Source organism: Sorex fumeus, unplaced genomic scaffold (genome assembly GCF_029834395.1).
Source record: "Sorex fumeus unplaced genomic scaffold, SorFum_2.1 ptg000017l, whole genome shotgun sequence".
NCBI classification, from domain to species: Eukaryota; Metazoa; Chordata; class Mammalia; order Eulipotyphla; family Soricidae; genus Sorex; species Sorex fumeus.
The window spans coordinates 444,347-465,228 of NW_026606074.1; the positions used below are offsets into that span (position 1 = coordinate 444,347).

Genomic DNA, 20,882 nt, shown 5'->3' on the forward strand with positions numbered 1-20,882 from the left:
AGACAAGCCAACACATTGCTTGATTAAATAAAAACATGTTTTCTCTGCAAGAAACAGATGTCCGTTGCAATAACCCTGAGAGGTTTTTTTTTCTTTTCTTTTTGTGTGATACCCGGCAATGCACAGGGGTTACTCCTGGCTCTGTACTCAGGAATTACCCCCGGTGGTGCTCAAGGGACCATATGGGATGCTGGGAACTGGGAATCAAGCCCGGGTCGGTTGTGTGCAAGGCAAACGCCATACCTGCATCAAAAAGCATCAAAATCAAGAGAGCAAGAAAACTAGAATCTTGGGCCGAGTCAGTGGTGGGGGGTAGCTCATAAGCGTCTCTTTACAGCCCACTGTTTGTCAGGCACGGGGGGGCCCTGGGGAGCAGTCCTCGCCTTGGGGCCTCGGGCCAACGCACGGTCCTTCTCTTGCAGTGAAGACAGACGTGGCCCCACAAGAGATTTCCACATTTTGTTTGTGCCCCGGCGTAGCCTGCTGTGTGAGCAGCGGCTGAAGGACCGGGGCGTCCTGGGCTCCTTCATCCACAAGGAGGAGTACAGCCTGGACCTCTTTCCCTTCGACGGGGACCTTCTCTCCATGGAGTCGGAGGGCGCCTTCAGAGTAAGTTCAGTGTTTGCCCTTTGAACTTGACACTCGTTTCTGCCTCGTTCGTGATGGCGACACTGACACTGGCATTTCAGTGATTCCTGGAAGCCGCCAGTTTCTTCCTTTTGGGGAGAGACGGGAGTTGGGCCACACCCAGCAGTGCTCAAGGTTTACTCCTGGTTCTGTGCTCAAGGATCACTCCTGCCCATGCGCGGGGACCATATGTGCTGCCGGGGATAGAACCCAGGTTGGCTGCGTGCAAGACCAGGGCCTTCCCCTGTGCTGTCTCTCGGGCCGCTGCTCCTCTTGCGTATGGAGACGCTCCTGTTTCAACAAATTGGCTTAAAATTGTGATTGCCCTTACTGAATTCTCAAAAATCAATTGTCCTTAAATGTGTTTATCTCTGGTGTTTCTCTGCTGCTGGTCGATGTTTGTCCTTGTGCCCGTCCCACCCTGACTTGACTGGCTGTGGAGGAAGCTTCGAGAGTGGAAGGCAGGGCCGCTCTAGCCAGAAATACTCAAGTCTGTCACTGCGTTTTTCCAGTTAGCCATTTGTGAGGGATTTTGTTTCCATGACCCGCCTTTCCCCTTGATTGAGACTTGGCAGGACCTGAAGTCTCTTATCTTACATTTTCATTTTCTAGAAGTGAAATTGCTTACATTTTTCATTCAAACTCTTGAGGTTGTTAGGGCGCGGATCGTGATCTCCCTTTAACGACAGAGACTCCAGAGACTGCAAACAGCAAGCAAGGTTTATTGTAAGACTGGCTAGCCAGGGTCAAGCCTCCTACACAGACACGCAGGTCAGTTAGGTGAGGCAAGACCCCGAACTTCTTCAAAGGGGATCTTATATAGGCCTTCACTGGCCGTTGCAGCAAAGCCCGCGCATTTCATAACCAATAGATTTGTAACAACATATGCTTTCTTAACCAATCCCATTAAGGGTACATCACTTCTTAGCCTATAGTTTAAAGATCAGCATTTTGCGTCAGTGCTTAGGAACTGACAGGTTTTTAAGGCAGTCCTGGGTCTTGCAACATGGGTCTTGTGAGAGACATCCGGTTATCTGGTCTGACCCCCACCCTTTACCTGTGCCTGTATCTGAATTCCTTGGTCAGGGGCAGAAAAACCAGTTATTTTGCAGTGCAGACTCCTATAAAGCGATCTGAAAAAGCTATCTAGACCTGTTCCTTGAAAAACAAGTTATTTTGCAATGCAGGTTCCTATTAAGCTAAGCTAAATTATTTCTGGTGGTAGTCCATTTTGGGCCCGTCCCTCACAAGGTTCTGCAGTGTGACCTCAGGGCTGGGTGCAGGGTGTGCGGAAATTCTGTTTCTCTCACATGCCTGAACCAGCCTGTTTCCTATTGGTTATTTTCAGCACATATTTATTTGTTTGCTTTGCTTTGGTTTTTGCTTGGGTCCTCACCTGGTGATGCTCAGGGATTACTCTTGGGGGTCCTCAGGGGTCCATATTTGACTCTTTGATGCCAGGGAAGCACCTTCGCACTGAACTACCTATCTGGCCCCCCAGAGTTTTTCTTTTTCAAATGTTGTCTTTTTCTGAAAGGTGGATTTTTGTTTGCAAATATGATTTTATATGTTTTGTTTACTATCTTTATGACAGGGAGCACTTCTGAAAAAATTCTCTTTAAAAGTGTCAGCTTGGCTCTTAGGGGTTCCTGGGCCAGAACTCTGGCTCTTTCTTCTGTAGGGTGAGATTTCGCCATGCTTAGTCCCTTAAGAGAATCTGTAGACCCAAAAGCATTGATTTATGTGAGTTTTCAACTGTTGGAGTGCACGGAGCTTAGGTTTATCAGGTTGCACCCATCACAGTGCTCCGAGTCACTCCCATTACTTTGTCTGTCTGTAACCACTTCTATGCTCTCTTCCCCAACCAATTTGTAAGGTCTCATCCTTCTTAGACACTGAAGCTGTACTGTAAGTTAATATTGCCTTTCTCCTCCCTTATGTCTTTTGAGCAGTTTACTTTAATGCAGTGTCCTTTTGTATAGATACAGGAAGACAATTAATTCATATTATGCTTTATAACTTAGAATTTAATTGGCTTTGGATATTATTCACTCCCGGGCATCTGCTTTCTCAACTTAAGCCTCAGTTGCCCTCACTTCCTAGTACCCCAAGGGCAGGGTCCCGATGAGGGACTAGATGGAACCAGGGCAAGCCGGTAAGTTATGTGCTACCCTGGCATCGCGATGGGCCAGGCCAAGGTGCCACAATTCTTGACTATAAGTTAAGAGTTTGATCATAGGCAAATGCTGTCATGATCCAAAAGTAACGATGAGACTAGGACCCTGCTGCTAGGAATAGGAAAGATATCTGGCCTGAGCACTGCAGTCTGAGATTGAGATGGCCCTAGGAGAGCAATTCTATAAGCTCAAAGTATTTCTTATTGTGTCCATACAAAATGATTAATATTATGTATGCTTATATGTTGGTTGGACGAGGAGAGGAGAAACATGTCCTAGAAGCAGTTTCCCTGTGTGTCCTGACTAGCTTGGATGAGACTGAACTTTCTCCCCTTCAAACTGCCTTCAGTAAATGATTTCAGTATATTGAGGCAGTTTCCCTTATTCACATGAACCTAGCAGGCCTTAGGTATGCAGATCCCAGGTGCTTAGCCAGGCCTGATCTTTGGGATGTAGATGCCTGGCTCCAGGCAGGCTGATGTAGATTCCAAGCTCTAGGGACTGGTCTTTGTTGTGCTAATCCAAGTGCTTGTAGCTTGTAAAAGGTGAGGCCAGGATTCAATGTGGATGTAAAGAAACAATGTATGGTTTGCTGCCTCAATGTTCTTTCTGTAACTCCTTTTGATGACATCACTATATTGCGCCCTTTAGAGGTACTGTGATCTATGTAAGGGAGATTTAAGGGCTCTCTGGGGGGACATGTGCATCAGAGAACCTGGGAAGATGGGGCTGAGGACCTAAGCTGAGAGAACAAAGGAGCACATGCTTGAGAGATCCTGGGGCCTCCATGACATACATCTCTTCCCTGTAATAAACTGCTGCTAAGACCAACCAGCCTGGTCCCCATTTCCTTCCTTCACCTGACCAACGCCATCCACCTCCCTGGAGTGGGGAAACGGCCTGAGACCACCGAACGCGGGCGGCGGGAGAGATAGACCGCCGGCCCTTTAATTTTTTGTGTGTTTACACATTCAACCAGATGTTTTTCCTATGACATATTATTCACTGTAAATAGGGGAAATTGGGCATGGGTGGAGTTCTGGAAGCCCGAGTGAGACCCCCCGCCCCCAAGTGGGTAACCACCACCTAGAGTGTGCGACCCTCAGCCTCAGCGAGAAAGGGAGGGAAAGGGAAAATAAGTACCGGAATGAAGGGGAAGATGCAAGGGGGAAACACATCAGCTTGATAATGTCCTCTAAAAATGGTGTACAAGGGCCAGAGAGATAGTAAGGTGGGTAGGGCACTTGCCTTGCCCCTGGCAGACCCGGGTTCGTTCCCTGGAACCCCATATGGTCCTCCAAGCCTCGCCTGGTGTGACCCCAGTGCTGAGCCAGGGAGTCAGCCTGAACCCGTGCCCAGCCCCAATGCTCCCGGCGCTGCTCAGAGAGGCGGGACTGAGTAAAAATGTGTGTATGTAGTCTCCGTGGGTTTAGCGCTGGGCCCTCGCAAACGGCCCTGGGGGCTGAACGGCCCTGTGAATTCCACTGAGAAGAGTAGAACTGGGCTGATAATGCAAAGGTTCACCCCAGTCCCAGTTACAACCGAGCAAAACATGCAGGGTAGACATGTGTTGTTAACGTGTGTGTGTGTGTGTGTGTGTGTGTGTGAGTGACACATCTGGCGATGCTCAGAGGGTACTCCTGGCAGTCTAGTAGCCTGGCATTGGTCACTATCGCTCTGGCCTCTGTTGTTAGCACTGTAGCACTGTCCTCCCATTGTTCGTCGATTTGCTGGAACGGGCACCAGTGACGTCTCTATTCTGAGACTTGTTGTTACTGTTTTTGGCACATCGAATACACCACAGGGAGCTTGCCAGGCTCTGCTGTGTGGGCAGGATACTCTTGGTAGCTTGCCGAACTCTCCGAGAAGGACGGAGGAATCTCACCCGAGTAGGCCATGTGCAAGGCAAACGCCCTACCTGCTGTGCTATCGGCCCCTGTGGTTAACTTTAAAAAATATTTTTTAATACGGAATTATGGGTGGTAGGGAGATAGCTTAGAGGGCTAGAGCCCCAGCATCACCTGGGGAGCCCCGGGTTCAGAACAGGAGGGACCCACACACCACCCTAGGGGCTTTTAAAGGGGAATTACAAGGGCTGGAGCAATATGCATTGGGAGAGCATTTGCCTTGCACGCAGCTGACCCAGGTTCAATCCCCGGCATCCCATATGGTCCCCAAAGCACCACCAGAATAATTCCTGAGTGCAGAGCCTATCCCTTGAGCCTCGCCGGGTGGGAGTTGTTAGAGGTGTCTCTGTAGTAATACGCCGTTTTTAAACATGAATGTTTTGTTTGGGTGCTCGGGGCTGGGCAGGGCCGGGCAGGAGCCATCTTAGCTGTCCGCAGGCAGACACAGTTCCAGCTCTGAACAGTCACCTGGGCCCCTGAGCAGTTCGAAAGATGCCCCCTAATGCTTTCCTTCCCCTGAATCTTCCTCTCTGCTCTGCTCCAGTGCGGAATTTCTGGTCCTTTTCTGAGGACTCTTTGGACATCCCGACCAGGATGTTTTGGACTGAAGTGTGAGGCTACACCCCAGACTTGGCAGAGACATCCTATGGGACCTTTGGGGATACTGTGCTCATTCTGAGCCGGGCTCCCTGGGAGGTCTCCCTAGGAACCCCGCCCCCAGTCTGCACCCCTTGTCCTCACGCCTTTGGGTTGCACGCCTGTTGGCCGCTGCCTTAGACAGGGTCAAAGATTCCACGATGAGGGGCGGGAGCAAGAACACAGCGGGTAGCGCGTTTGCCTTGCATGAGGCCGACCCGGATTCGATTCCCAGCATCCCATACGGTCCCCCGAGCACCACTAGGAGTAGTTCCTGAGTGCATGAGCCAGGAGTAACCCCTGTGCATTGCCGGGTGTGACCCAAAAAGAAAAAAAATAGAGTCCCGCGATGGGCACCAGCAGTGCCTCCGCATCAGGTGGAGTGCAGGTGAAGCACGTTGCGTGGTTTCCCTCCTCTGCTCTCTGCACTTACTGGATGAAGGGATTGAGGCGCAGGAGTGATCTTGAGGCCCCGCTGGGGGCCGTGTGTGCTCTGTCAGCCCTGCTGAACCGCCCGGCTGGGGGCGCGTGCGTCCTCTTCCCTCTTTCTGGGCCAAAGATGTTTCTTTTTGTCTGTGTGTTAAATGGACCTTGTGGCCCTTCTCCGAGACCGTGGCTGCCCTGCTCCTGTCCCCTGTGACACTCGCTGCTGTATGTGGGAGAGGCTGCCTGCCCTTCTGCAAGCCCAGAGTGTCCTGCTGTGGGGTCACGCGGGCATGCAGAGGCCAGCCTTTCCTCGCCCGCCCAGCGATGCTCACCCCCAGTAGAGGCGCTGCCTTGGGGCCTCAGTGCTGACTCGCAGAGCCTGTGCCCAGGCGCCCGGCCCTCTCCCACAGGAGTGCTACCTGGACAGCGACCAGACGAGCCTGTACCACGCGGCCAAGGACCTGATGACGCTGCAGGCCCTGTACGGGACCATCCCCCAGATCTTCGGCAAGGGCGAGTGCGCCAGGGTGAGCCGGGGCGGGGAGGGGGGCCTCTCTCCTGTGGGTGGAGATTGGGGCTCCACCTCGCAGTGCTCTTGGCTCTGTGCTAGGGCCACCAAACTGAGGCTGTCTGCGTGCAAGGCGTGACCCCTGGCCCCTCTGCTGTCTCCCAGCCCTCTTTCCTTTTCTCTTTTCTGTTCTTTATCTTTTCTTTTCCATCCCTCCCTCTCTCGCCCTCTCCCTCCTCCCACCCTCTCCATACCCAGCAGTGCTCGGGGCTCACTCCTGGCAGGGTTTGAGGGATCGTATGTGGTGCCAGGAATTGAACCTGGGTCAGCCACCTGCAAGGCAAGCATCCTACCCACCATACCGTCTCAGGCCTATCTTGTTTTATTTTATTGTTCGATTTTTTTCCGTCTTATTTTTAAATTTTGGATTGCCGGACTCTTTTTTAGCTTCATTTTAAAATCCGCCCATTGCTAAAAAGGCTCTGCCTGGTTCTGTACTTTGTTTCCAGCAAGTGGCCAATATGATGATCAGGATGAAGAGAGAGTTTGCAGGAAGCCAGAATTCCATATTTCCTGTTTTTGATAACCTCTTGTTGCTTGATCGAAATGTGGATTTATTAACGCCCCTTTCGACTCAGCTGACATACGAGGGACTCATCGATGAAATTTATGGCATCCAGAACAGTAAGTGAAGTGACATCAGTTACTAATAGGTTAGCTGAGTAAAATCAATCTCAAAAGTGTCTGTTTTCGAAGGTGCGGCCTTTGTGTGTAAGTCAGAATACTTGAAAATGTCAGGCACTGACTTTCAGCCCAAGGTTAAAGCGAGCTCGAGCCAGGTCACCATCGGGGAAACCGAGGTGAAGGCCTTGTGCAGAGGGCCATGCGGTGTGCAGCCCCGTTGCTCGGGCCGCCCAGGGAGGCGTGAGGAATAGAGCGTTTCTGAGGGGTGCCTGGGTCCAAGGTCACGGAGGTTTGGCCCCGGATGTTAGATTCTGTAGCATTTCAGATCTGAGTGGGGACTAGGAAAGCTCACAGGGCTAGTGCCAGGCACACAGCCAGCGCTCAGTTCCATCCACACTCCTGCCTCGTCCAGTGAGCACTGAGCCGGGAGTAGCTCCTGCTGGGATACAGTCTGAGAAGTTTCCCACAGTCTGATTTGTGTCTTTTCTTCAGAACAGGGAGCCCTAGGCCTCAAGAGGGGTAATTCCGGCGCCTTCAGGAGTGGCCCTGGTTGTGGGCTGGGGAAACAGCCCTGGGGATGGAGCCCCGGTCTGGAAGGACGGGGATGCAGCTAACTGCATGGGGTCTCTCTGGGGACACAGAGCCCTGCAGCCGCTGAGTGCTGGTCGAGTCCAGACAGTGCTGTCTGTCCAGTGTGCCAAGCTTGTTATTGCAGAGTGGATTGCGATGGCTTGTGTGTGTGTGTGTGTGTTTCTGCAGTGGTGAATGTGTGGCTCAGTGACGGCGGCCACGGAAGCAGAGCAGGACCACATGTGGAGGCATTTCCACACAACAACCCGTTTTCCTGCTCTTTAATGATTATGAAGGTGTTTCCGGTTTGTTTTTTACCAGTTGTTCCGAAGGATAACCTCTTAAGTTGTTTCCTTTTGTGGGGACAGTCGTAAGCAGTGCCCAAGGGGCCGTGGGGCTGATCTCGGTGATTTTCTGCTCTGTGGGGCCAGTCTGTGGCCCTGGAGCCACCAGGGCTGTGCCTGGTAGCAGCTGGGGGTGATGCCACACACACAGCCCCTCCCCAGACTCCTGCTCCGAGCTGTCCTGGCACGGGAGCACCCTGTGCGAGGGGTCCCCACCTCCTGGTGCTTCTGCAAGTCTCTCGGGGGATCTGGCAGAGGTGCTGGGGTTGGGGGTGCGGAGGTGTGAGAGATGGGACTCGTGGGGTGCCTCCGGGAGGAAGGAGTTTCGGGAACTCACAGTCTCTTCATATCACACACTTCCTGCTGATCAAACATTTAATTAAGGGAGAGGGCTGGAGTGATAGCAGAGCGGGTAGGGCATTTGCCTTGCACGCGGCTCAGCCCGGGTTCGATTCCCAGCATCCCATATGGTCCCCTGAGCACCGCCAGGAGTAATTCCTGAGTGCAGAGCCAGGAGTAATTCCAATGCATCGCTGGGTGTAACCCCCCCCAAAAGAAACCGTTAAGAGAAATCTGAAAAACAAGGGGAAATTGGGCTTCCCCATAGCCCCCCAGCTCTGCGCCCGTGGCTGGACCGAGGGCGATGGCAGGCCCGTGCAGGAGCTGCGTGCAGGCTGCCTGGGCCAGCGGCTGCCCCTCTGCTTTGAGCTGGAATGCGAGGTCTTGCCGACCTCGTGTATCTCAGCATGTGCTCAGGCCCCGGGTCCCGTGGCGTGCTGTCTCCAGACGCTGGCGCCCGGGCTGTTCGGAGGGACTTAGGATTTGGAAAGCATCCGAGAAATATTTTCCTTCCGTCGGTCACTTTCTCTCCCCACATTCTCCGATGCAGGAGTTCTTGTTGCTTTATGATTCTCAGCTCCACCCCACAGTTCTCAGGGCCCACACGGGGCAGTGCTCAGAGGAACAGACAGCTGGACTTGAGCGTGTGCTGCCCCCGATGACCCGTCTCTCTGGACCCACAGCAGTGGAGCTGATTGTATGTAGACACGTCGGGATTTGTGTTGAAACTGGAGATGTTTTTTTGAAAGGAACCAATTTGGAGCTAGAGGCAGAACAGCAGTTAGGGTGAGTTTGGTCCCCAGGACCGCATATGGTTCCCCCAGTCACTGCCAAGAATAAGCCCAGAGCACAGAGCCAGGAATAAGCCTTGAGCACTGACAGGTGTGGCCCAAATATCAGAGAAAGGAAAAAGAAAGGAAAGAAGCCTTCGGAGCTGTCTCCGCCCTCATGCACACTTCCATGCTGAGGTGATTCCTGGGATCTTGTTTTTCTTTTTCTTTTTTGGAGAGTATCTTGCCCACACGGCAAAGCCTGGCAAGCTACCCGTGACGTGTTCGATATGCCAAACACAGTAACAAGTCTCAAAATGGAGACGTTACTGGGCCCGCTTGAGCAAAATCGATGAACAATGGGAGGACAGTGACAGGGGTCACACTTGGCAATGCACAGGGGTTACTCCTGGCGCTGCACTCAGGAGTTACTTCTGGCGGTGCTCAGGGGGCCATATGGGATGCTGGGAATCGAACCAGGGTCTGCCCAGTGCAAGGCAAACACCCTCCCTGCTGTGCTATCACTCCAGCCCCATCCTGGGCTCCTCTTGGCTTGTTGAGATGTCGGTGTAGACTGCATGCACTTGCACGCGCCAGCAGGACAGACAGTGGGCCGCCCGGGGGCATGTTTCCTCGGGTGGCCCCATCCTGAGTTCGGTTCGGGCTGGCAGTGGCAGAAGGCGGCCCACGGGCCAGGCCAGGGAAGCCGTGCGTGAAAAGTGTGAGCGTCCTCTGCTCGTGCACAGCTAGTGACTCAAAGCCCAGTGCTCTCCCCTGACAGGAAGTCTCTGGAGTCTCACTTGGGGTGTCCCCTCCCGTGCAGGTCATGTAAAGTTGCCGCCCGAGAAATTCGCCCCGAAGAGGCAGGGTGACGGGCAGGACCTGCCCACAGAGGCCAAGAAGCTGCCGCTGAACTCAGCCGAGGAGCTCCACGCCGAGATCCGAGACTGCAACTTCAACGCCGTGGGCGCCGTGCTCAGCAAGAAGGCCAAGGTCATCTCGGCCGCCTTTGAGGTGACTGGGGCCTGGGGCCAGGCGGCAGGCGGGCTGCGGGCGCCTGGGGAAAGGTGGTGCCAGGCCCTCTCCTGGTGTCAGGTCCTTTGCCAGTCACCGTCCGCACTCCCTGTCCCTCTCTCCTTCCTCCCAGCCGCTGGCGGTGGCGGCATCTCCGCTAGCTCCTGCATCTAGGGAATCCGGGATCAGCCCGAGCAGGCGGGGACGGCGGGTGATACTGAGAGCACAGTCCCCGGCCCCCAGCTTCCTTAGCGCCTCGCGCCCTCCTGCTGCTCTTTATTCTGGGTTCAGGTCACTTTTGAAACCTGAATCAGTAAAATGATAGAAGCTGAATTTTTTAACTCTGGGGAAGTTTTTAAAAATCACTTTTTCCCTTGAAGGATGGATTTCCTGATTTCATCTTTTTTAGGAGTTATCTCCACTATATCAGTATTTGTATTTCTTTGGATTTTGTTTTTGAGGGGAGGCACACCCAGAGGTGCTCAGGGCTAAATCCTGGCTCTGCGCTCAGGGATCACTTCTGGTGGGCTGAGGCAACCCCATGGGATGCTGGGGATCGAACCCAGGCTGGCCGCATGCAAGGCGAGCACCTCGCCACTGTTCTGTCACTCTGACCCCATGGTTGTTGTATTTCTGAAGCTGCTTTTGTCTCACTTGGGTTTTGTTCCTCAATTTTTTATTTCCTCATCGTGACTTATAAAGCTATGGATAAGAAGTGTCGGGCATTCACTGTGCCAGCTCCGAGCTCGCCGTGGTGTCCAGTTCCCTCCCTTCCCGCTGCCAGTGCTCAGGGCTGGCTCCTGGCAGGCCTCGGGGTTCTGTGGGGAGGCCGGGGACTGAGCAAGCGCCTCCCCCACTGTATAGCTTGGACCCAGGAAACGTTTTACACTTGATTTGCTGTTGTTGAGGTCTCAGGCTATACGAGCGTTAGCTTTTGTGGCTTCAAGGCAGTTTGCTGAGCTCCACATCCCTGGCAGGGACCATGCAGTGTCAGGTGTGGCCTGCGTGGCCCCTGGGATCCCTCCCTGTCCACATGGTCTCCCAGTGCTGCAGGAAGTGGCTGTCGGAGTCCCTGGACCCACCAACCTGCCTTTTCTATTTTCGTGTGGCTGTGGGATCTGGTTATAGCCGAATTCGTTTTGTGTCCGTTTCTCACACTAAAAATTAATTTGGGGGTGCCGGAGGGATAGCACAACGGGCCAGGCGCTTACCTTGCATGCAGCTGACCTGGGTTCACTCCCCAGCATTCCATGTGGTCCCGGTGCAGGCCAGGAGTGATCCTTGAGCTCCAGGCCAGAAGGAAGCCCGGGGCACTGCCTTGCACGTGATTCAAACATGCCCTGGGAAACCCAAAGACCCAAACTCTTAAAAATGCACTCTTGGCAGCCAGGGCTGGGGCTGAGGCACAGTGTGTGTGTGTGTGTGTGTGTGTGTGTGTGTGTGTGTGTGTGGCCTTGGGTACCTTCCCAGCACTGCTGTGGCTGTGACTGGGGCACGCCCTGTGTGTGTGTGTGTGTGTGTGTGTGTGTGTGTGTGTGTGTGTGTGGCCCTGAGTGCTGTCCCCAGTACTGTCGTGACCTTCTCCCCTCCCTCAGGAAAGGCACAACGCCAAGACGGTGGGCGAGATCAAGCAGTTCGTCTCCCAGCTACCCCACATGCAGGCGGCGCGGGGCTCCCTGGCCAACCACACCTCCATCGCCGAGCGCATCCAGGACGTGACAAGTGAGTGCCCTGTCCCGGGCTCAGGCTCAGGGTGTGTCACTGGCTCCCTGCTACTTCTGGGGGCCCCGGCTACTATTTCACTTGTGCTTTGTTCCCTGTGCTAGCCGCTGTGTCCTCGCAGAAATGTTCCGAGTGTGACTGTTGGGTTCTGCGGGGTCAGGTGGTGCAGCAGGGCTCTCCCAGGCTCCGGGTGGCGCCAGCACTGCTTCGCCAGACCTGGCACTGATTGCTGAGGTTGGTTTCAGTCGGATGTTGCAAGGAGCTGGAGTTGGAGCGGTACTGCAGTGCCTGGCACACAACCGGCCCGGGTTGGGTCCCAGAGTCCCATATGGTCTCCGAAGCCTGCCAGGAGTGATCCCTGAGCACCACCGGGGGTGGCCCCCAAACGAACCAAAGTAAAATGCCCTTGGGAAATTGAAGGGGGAGCTGCTAGGGCCCAGGCCCCGGGGCTCTGTGTCTAGGCGCACCTTGGGGCACAGGCCGTCAGCCTCACTGTTCTGGAAGGTGCCTTCCCGGTGATGACTTAAACTTGGTGCTTGCTTGCTACTTTGCATGCCTCCGGGAGAAATGAGCATTTCTCCCACTTCTGAGATGCTCGTGTGTGAATTATGTTTCAGCGTCTGAAGACTTCTTTGATCAGTTAACCGGGGAGCAGGAGTTGATGTCTGGAATAGACACTGATCAGGTACGTGAACACTAAAACCGTTTTAGCCGATAGTTAACCAGATTGGCAAACAGAACTCGAGGTAGGAAAGGAATCGCTTTGATTCCCGTGTCTGGCCTAAATACCTGTCAGGGCAGTGCAAAATGTGCGGAAAGAGATTCTGCCAAGAGATAGGTTTCTGTTGACCGGGGGTGGTGTGTGTGTGTGTGTGTTCCATTGTGTGTGTGTTCGTGCATGTGTGTGTGTGTGTGTGTGTGTTCCATTGCGTGTGTGTGTGTGCATGTGTTCCATTGCTGTTTGCTGTCCTCAGAGAAACAAGACCCAGCCCTGAAGCCCAAGACTATTGAAGCCCATCACGGATAATTTAAGAGCGTGCGTTGTATGATCCCTTTTCCTGTCTGCCTGTCAATAAATCCCGCATTCTCACTTGCAGCAAGCAAGCGCCCAAATTCCCCACAGTCCCTGCTACTTTACTGATGCTGCTCAGGTGTGGCTGACAAGTGGGACAGTTGCACCCGCCCGCAGCCCCTGGAGCTTAGGTTGTCCAGGGAGTGTGGGCAGGAGCGTGAGCCAATCTCCAGCCTCTCCTTGATCGGGCCTCTGAGGGGCCCGGGAACGCCCAGGCCTGCAGGCCCAGACCCGGCGCTCACGCACAAACCTGCCATGACTCTAGGTCAACAGTTATATCGAGGACTGCATCGCCCAGAAGCATCCACTCATCAAGGTGCTCAGGCTCATTTGCCTGCAGTCGGTGTGCAACAGTGGGCTCAAGCAGAAGGTTCTGGATTATTACAAAAAAGAGAAATTCTCCAGGTCAGTGTTTCTAAGTGACTCATTTGCCAAGGGCGAAATTTTTTAAAAAGGCAGTTGGCCTTGCACGTGGCCCACCTAGGCTCGATCCCCGGCACCCATATGGGTCCCCTGAGCCCCACCAGCACTGACCCCTGAGCACAGGAAGTGGGGGGCAAAAGCAAACAAAACAAAGGAGACATCTGGAAAATAGCACGTCAGGAGGTGTGTTTGGCCTCCTTTTCCTACTCAGTTATTTCAGTACACTGTCATCTATCTTCCTTACCTTGGGCCCATGCATTCTGGCTTTAAAGTGAAAATGTGGGGTCCAAAGAGCTCGAAAGGGGCTACAGCAATAGCACAGCGGGTAGGGCGTTTGCCTTGCACGCAGCCGACCCTGGTTCGATTCCCAGCATCCCATATGGTTTCCCGAGCACCGCCAGGAGTGATTCCTGAGCGCAGAGCCAGGAGTAACCCCTGAGCTTCGCCGGGTGTGACCTGAAAAGAAAAAAAAACAAAAAACAAACCAAGAGCTAGAAAGGGGTAAGGCACTTGTCTTGCATGCTGCCGGGTATGACTCAAGAACAAAAGTATCAGAATGAGAGTGAAAATGTTCGCTCCCTCTTCGGAAGTGGGAGATCTAGCAGGCTCCCCAACTTCTCTTGCAGACATACGGCTACGAGCACATCCTGACGTTACAGAACCTGGAGAAGGCCAGGCTGCTGCGGCCCCAGCAGGGGGACAGGAACAGCTACCCCACCTTCCGGAAGACCCTGCGCCTCTGGATGGACGATGTGAATGAGCAGGTGAGCCGAGTCTTCGAGCACACGCAGTCACATGCACACCATCTAATAGGCGAGCCGAGCCTTCACGCACATGCACGCGCGCCAGCACACACACAGACACGTACATAGACATACACACACATTTCCCCAGTGGTGTGGCGTCCTGCTGGTGGGAAGGCGCTGCCCTTGCAGAAGCCAGGACTGAGTGGGGCTTGTTGGGGGACACTTTTTGAAGATGGGGGCTGGGGGTGGGAAGCGGGGGCCCTTGTCCACTTAGGCCTCAGGGAGGGGGAGGCTGGTCTGGACTCAAGGAAGCCTCTGGTCAGCGAAAAGGCCAGCCTCAAGTAAGAGGATTGGGGACCAACACAACTGACTCACCGTGGGCAGTTGGGGCTGCTGGACTCAGAGTCACTGTGAGAGAGGGGAGTTTCAGACTGGGGGTCACTGTGATGCTGGGTGCTGTCACTCTCACTCTTGGGAGATTTGGGCGTGGCTGTGCCCTGGGGCCTCGCCCCCGGAAGAATGCCTGAGAGTAGCTTGGCTGGGCTTAGAGCTCTCCACATTCCGTCCCCCCAGTTGGCCAAGTTTCCATAGGAGAAGTTTCTCACCAAATCGATGAACAGTTTTTCTTCTGTGGGGGTCAGATGGAATCTTTCCTGGGCAGACCGTTGAATGTTCAGACCCAGCGGTGCTGGGGTTTGGCCACACCCCTGCCCTCTGCACGGGCTGCCGGGCACTGGCACCTTCCAGCACACAGGGGCACCAAGCAGCTTTCTGAGATTGGTTTGAGACAGAAGGACTCAGGGCCAGGAGAGGTGAGGGCAGAGCCATGCGTCAGCTCTGCACCACGAGGTCTGATGCATAAAGCTGTAGGGGTGGGGGTGGGGGGGAGAGAGAGAAGGAGAGAAGAGAGAGATTGGGAATTGGGTAGAGGGTGGAGATGGCAGGGCTCAGCGGGCTAGGCTGGAGCACACTGTGTTCCTCCCCAAAGTCAAATTCAGGACGGCAGCGTGGAGGACATTTGCCTTTAATGCGGCCAACCCACGTTGTGATCCCTGAGTGCAGCACCAGGAGGGAGCCCTGAGCACCGCAGGGTATGGCCTACGCCAAAAAAAAAAAAAGAAAAATCCCATGGCCCATTAGGCAGTGAGGAGTTGGTTGACTCCAGGTGTCCCTCTCGAACCCTCCGCAGAACCCCACGGACATCTCGGCTATGCCCCCCTCAGCATGCGGCTGGCCCAGCTGCTCTCCCGGCCTGGTTGGCGCAGAATCGAGGAAGTTCTGCGCATTCTCCCGGGCCCCCACTTCGAGGAGCGCAGCCGCTGCCCACGGGCCTGCAGAAGAAACATAGGTTTGTGAGGGATTTTATTTTCATGACCTGCCTTTCCCCTTGATTGAGTCTTGGCAAGACCTGAAGCCTCTAATCTTACATTCTCATTTTCTAGAAATACAATTGCCTACATTTTTCATTCAAACTCTTGAGGTTCTGCAGTGTGACCTCAGGGCTGGGTGCAGGGTGTGCGGGAAATTCTGTTTCTCCCACACGCCCGTCCCAGCCTGTTTCCTACTAGTTATTTTCAGCACATATTTATTTGTTTGCTTTGCTTTGGTTTTTGCTTCGGGCCTCACCTGGTGATGCTCAGGAATTACTCTAGGGGGTTCTCAGGGGTCCATATTTGACTCTTTGATGCCAGGGAAGCACCTTTGCACTGAACTATATATATGGCCCCCCGGAGTTTTTCTTTTTTAAATGTTGTCTTTTTCAGAAAGATGGATTTTTGTTTGCAAATATGATTTTATATGTTTTGTTTACTATCTTTATGACAGGGAGCACTTCTGAAATATTTCTCTTTCAAAGTGTCAGCTTGGCTCTTAGGGGCGCCCGGGCCAGAACTCTGGCTCTTTCTTCTGTGCGGTGAGGTTTCTCCATGCTTAGTCCCTTAAGACAATCTGTAGACCCAAAAGCATTGATTTATGTGAGATTTCAACCAGATGCTTTTCCTATGACGTGTTCTTCGCTGTAAATAGGGAAAATTGGGCATGGCTGGAGTTCTGGCAGGCCGAGTGAGAACCCCCCCCCCCCGCCCCCAAGTGGGTAACCACCACCTAGAGTGTGCGACCCTCAGCCTCAGCGAGAAAGGGAGGGAAAGGGAAAATAAATACCGAAATGAAGGGGAAGATGCAAGGGGGAAACACATCAGCTTGATAATGTCCTCTAAAAACGGCATACCAGGGCCAGAGAGATAGTAAGGTGGGTAGGGCACTTGCCTTGCCCCTGGCAGACCCGGGTTCGTTCCCTGGCACTCCATATGGTCCTCCAAGCCCTGCCTGGTGTGACCCCCAGTGCCAAGCCAGGGAGTCAACTTGAACCCGTGCACGGCCCCAGCGCCCCCGGTGCCTGCCTGCGCCCTCTGCGCCCTCTGCCATTGGAAGCTTGTGCAGGTGTGTTTGAGACGCGATCGCATTTCCCTGCGTTCTTGGCCATGTGAGTTGATTTGTGGTACTGGTACTGCTGGTCTCAGGACTTGACCTTTCAGAACGCAGGTGCATCACCAGATTTCCGGGCCCCCTTTCCCCTCAGCATGTTGGTCTCAGCAGCACCTTAAGAGAAAGAACCTGGGGCTCGCTTGTGTTCTGGGCTGCTGTCACCCAGCTACCCATGGGTTTGCTCACGTCCCTGGGCTTCGGCCTGTGGAATCCAGAACTTTCCTGGGATCCCCCGATGGTCTCTCCCCACCCCAGTCTTGGAGCAGGGAAGGGCTTGCATGCCCTTGTGTGGTGACAGGACAGGGGCCTGCCCGGCCCTGTGTGGTGACAGGACACGGAGTTCACCTTCCATGCGATTCATTGCATGTCTGGGAGAGGCCTCTCTGCTCCTTCTGTTCCCAGTCAGCAGTGCGGAAGCGTTGAGGAAGCGGCTTGGTCACCCCAGCTGAGGGTAGGGGCTGTCTCGGTCACACCCAGGGTCGCTCCTGGCCCTGCGCAGGCGGGGTGGGGCCATCCCAACAGGCAGACCCGAGACAGGTCGGAACCAAGGGCCCCACATCCCCCCGTGGATGCTGCATTCACATCTTCTCTCCCGCCCTGAGCCACGATGGCCCCCGAGCCCGCATCCCGGTGGGGGAAGCCATGGCTCTGCTCACCTGAGCTGCTCGCAGTGGCCCTCACTCCGGGTATTCTGCTCAAGGGACCCCAGAACATGGGCACCCTGGCGTGTGTCATGTGAGCAGTCAGATTGGGCTCAAGGCGCTGGGGGGCTCGCCCCACCTGGTGGAGTTTGCCAAGGGCCCAGGCGCCCTCACCAAGGTCCGTCTCTGAGGCTTCCTCGTGTGAATATGAGGGACCTTCCAGCCCTCACAGAACAGAGTCTGCTGCTCGTGTCCGATCCCCCCCCACACACACACACACTCGGAGCCCTAGGGGCTTTTAAAGAGGAATTACAAGGGCTGGAGCAATATACATTGGGAGGGCATTTGCCTTGCACGAGGCTGACCCAGGTTCAATCCCCGGCATCCCATGTGGTCCCCAAACCACCACCAGAATAATTCCTGAGTGCAGAGCCTATCCCTTGAGCCTCGCCGGGTGGGAGTTGTTAGAGGTGTCTCTGTAGTAATACACCGTTTTTAAACATGAATGTTTTGTTTGGGTGCTCGGGGCTGGGCAGGGCCGGGCAGGAGCCGGCTTAGCTGTCCGCAGGCAGACACAGTTCCCGCTCTGAACAGTCACCTGGGCCCCTGAGCAGTTCGAAAGAGGCCCCCTAATGCTTTCCTTCCCCTGCATCATCCTCTGTGGTCTGCTCCAATGCAGAGTATTCCGTTCTTTTCTGAGGGCTCTTTGGAATCCTGACCAGGGTGGCTTAGACTCAAGTGTGAGGCTGCACCCCAGACCTGGCGGAGCCATCCTACGGGGTCTTTGGGGATGTTATGCTCACTCTGGGCCAGGCTCTCTGGGAGGTCTCCCTCTGCACCCCGCCCCCAGTCTGCACACCTCCACAGTGTTATCTTTTTATTGTTAATTTTTTCACCCGGAGAGGCACGGGGCTTACTCCTGGCTGTGCACTCAGGAGTTACTCCTGGCGGTGCTCAGGGGACCATATGGGATGCCGGAATTTGAACCCAGGTTGGCTGCATGCAAGGCAAATGCCCTCCCCGCTGTACTATCGTTCCAGCCCCGACACTAGAAGCTTTGACCTGGGGATCCTTGTTCCTTCAGCTCTTTTGCATGGAAGGGCGGGTGTGAGTCAGAACTGAGCGGCTGTGAGCGTTGGGGGGATTCCATGGCATGTGGGGTGTCCGTGAGTTTTCCGAGGCATGTGGGGTGTCCCCTGGCGGGTTCTGCAGGGCAGCTGGGAGACCGGCCTCACCTCCAGTCACCTTCTCTCAGTCCTGTTTGCCGGCTTGCTCTTCGAGCTCTTGCTAACTCTGATTTTTCCCCCTGACACATAAAAATTTCCTCTATCTGGATATTTTGAAGTTGAATGCCAGCATGAGACGGGTGACAGGGCTTGCTGATGACAGTGAATAGATGCCATTTGCATATGTCCTGTGCCTTCAGGCTGTATATAGTCTTGAACTGTGTCTGCAGCTCCTGAAATTTTGTTTGGAACGGAAGACTGATTTTTATGTAACTTCCTGATAGAATGTCGTGAGGTGCTGCCCGAGGGGTAAGGGGTCCTCGGAGCCCTAAGGGGGGAAAATGACCCAAATTGAGGTGCTTCCTGTGTGCCAATGTCCCATCACGCCACACCTCCCAGGGCTGGTGTTTCCCTGTCCAGAAGACGCTGGACAGACGTGAGCCAAAGCTCTAGCAGAGAGGAAGCATTTGTGCTGCGGGATGAAACAGAACTGCCTTCGGAACCCCCAGCTTTGAGTCAAGCTGACATTTTCAAGAAATACAAAACAGACTTTTTTTTCCCCATTTTTAGTACCAGAGCAGATAATCCCCTAAGGTTATTTGCTTCCCTGCGAGATATTTAGCTTACCCTTTCAAGGTTCATTTAGAGCAGATCTTGGCGTTAAATCAGAGTTGGGTGCTAACCGAGTTCAGAGTGTTTGCTTATTTGTGGCCTTCTTTGTCTCTTAAGAGGAACAACCGTAGTTACAGGCCTCCAGAGAAAACAAAACACAAGCACCCGCTTCCTCCAGGCCTGGTTCCTCTGTTCTCAACCCCTGGCCATTTTTCTATGCATCGTCCCCAGATCAGGCAGGGGACAGAGGCAGAGAGGGTCTGAGCAGCCCCTGAATGGTGCTCCCTGAGCAGTGCTCCCCATCTTTGTGGCTTCTGTTGAGGTTCTGAAGTGAGTCATCAGGTTCTAGTGACAAATGTCTCATGTACGGCGTGACACAAAGATGGAGTTTGTGCCATCAGTCCCCGGGGTGGGAGGAGGGAGCGTCAGGTTTTGGGGGTCAGTGGCAGGAGGATATGACCCATAGTATGTCAGCTTTATCTCAGTTGGGGGAAAAACAGATCATTTGTGGAGGAGTGTGCTTGGGGTACAGATTGGCGGCGTTTTTCTGGATTTCTCTGTCTCCCTCTTTTTTTTTTTTATTTAGGAGTACTGCTATTTATCCAGCCACTGATTAGCTGATTGAATTCTGCATGAACTCCACCTTACTTTTTTTTTATTTTTTATGATTTTATTTATTGAATCACCGTGAGAGCAGTTACAAAGCTTTCAGGTCTAAGTCTTGGTCATACAATGAAACACCCGTACCTTCACCAGTGCCCATTTTCCACCACCAACAACCCCAGTATATCCCCATCCCACACCCTCCCCCTATGTGTGGGGCAGATGATTTCCAAATTATTTTCTCTCGACTTTGATCACATTCGATATTTTGACACCAGACCCACCATTATTGTTTGAGATTTTACCCCAACACTCAGATCTGCTGAAAAGGCAACAGTAGACAGTTTGTTTTCTATTGCTGGTTATGAATAACCTATGATGTTGTGTGGCTGCAGTAGTGGCCACGTGATTTTGAAATTCCAAATTTGAACACTTCAATCTGGAGGGATTTCTGCCCAAACCTGCTGGGTTCCGAGATTTGCTCCTGAGTCTCTGGCATCCTGGTCATTAAGCAGCTTGATCAGGAGTCAGAGAGGCCGTTCATGGACAATGACTTGGGGTCTCGTTGGGACGGGGAGGACAGGACTGGCTCCACCCCCATCCTGTGAGGCCCAACAAGTTTTGTCACTGAGGGCCCAAGCCTGACTGTCCAGTGACCTCTGGAGGATGGTGGCCACCTGGCCGCCAGGGGGAACAGGCCAAGGCATGAACCCATGGGCCCAGCACTGCAGGGACCAGACGCCTTTCTGCCAAAAGCCACTGGGTTTCGAGAATTGTTTCTGAGTCTGTGGGATCATGGCCATTAAGCAGTTCAATCAGGAAGCAGAGAGGCCATGCCTCCAATGATACAGCTGAGCCGGAGGGGGCTTGTGGGTGTGTTTCACACATACCTAACTTTGGCTGTTTACTTTCTTGGTAAACTTTGCCCCAAGTTTTTGGGTTCTGGCCAAAGACACAGAAGCAATTTTGGGGTATCTGGAGTCTGAAGGTGCCATCAGGCTGCTGATGCATTCGCCTCACAAGGACAGTGTTTTTCGTTTGTTTGTTTGTTTGTTTGTTTGTTTTTAATGTAGGAGTACTGCTATTTATTCCGCCACTGATTAGCTGATTGAATTGGGCTTGAACTCCACCTTACTTTTTTTGTTTTTCATAATTTTATTTATTTATTTATTTATTTATTTTTCTTCTTATGTTTATTTATTGAATCACCGTGGGAAAAGTTACAAAGCTTTCAGATTTAAGTCTCGGTCATGCAATGATCAAACACCTTTCCCTTCACCCTTCACCAGTGCTCATTTTTCACCACCAAGAACCCCACTATACCCCAGCTCCCACCCACCCAATGCCTATG

General features: G+C 53.5%; 1 protein-coding gene across 1 annotated transcript in view; it reads left to right on the forward strand.

Moving 5' to 3' along the window:
• LOC130021557 (vacuolar protein sorting-associated protein 33A-like) overlaps positions 1–17,280 on the forward strand; it is a 53,585-nt gene extending 36,305 nt beyond the window's left edge. Inside the window, 12 exon segments of the mRNA XM_056112316.1 lie at positions 423–609; positions 6,184–6,300; positions 6,791–6,965; positions 9,812–10,002; positions 11,598–11,724; positions 12,342–12,409; positions 13,062–13,191; positions 13,838–13,983; positions 15,155–15,167; positions 15,170–15,274; positions 15,277–15,313; positions 17,193–17,280. Coding sequence (XP_055968291.1) covers positions 423–609; positions 6,184–6,300; positions 6,791–6,965; positions 9,812–10,002; positions 11,598–11,724; positions 12,342–12,409; positions 13,062–13,191; positions 13,838–13,983; positions 15,155–15,167; positions 15,170–15,274; positions 15,277–15,313; positions 17,193–17,280 — 1,384 coding nt within the window.
• The last annotated feature ends 3,602 nt before the right edge of the window (positions 17,281–20,882 follow it).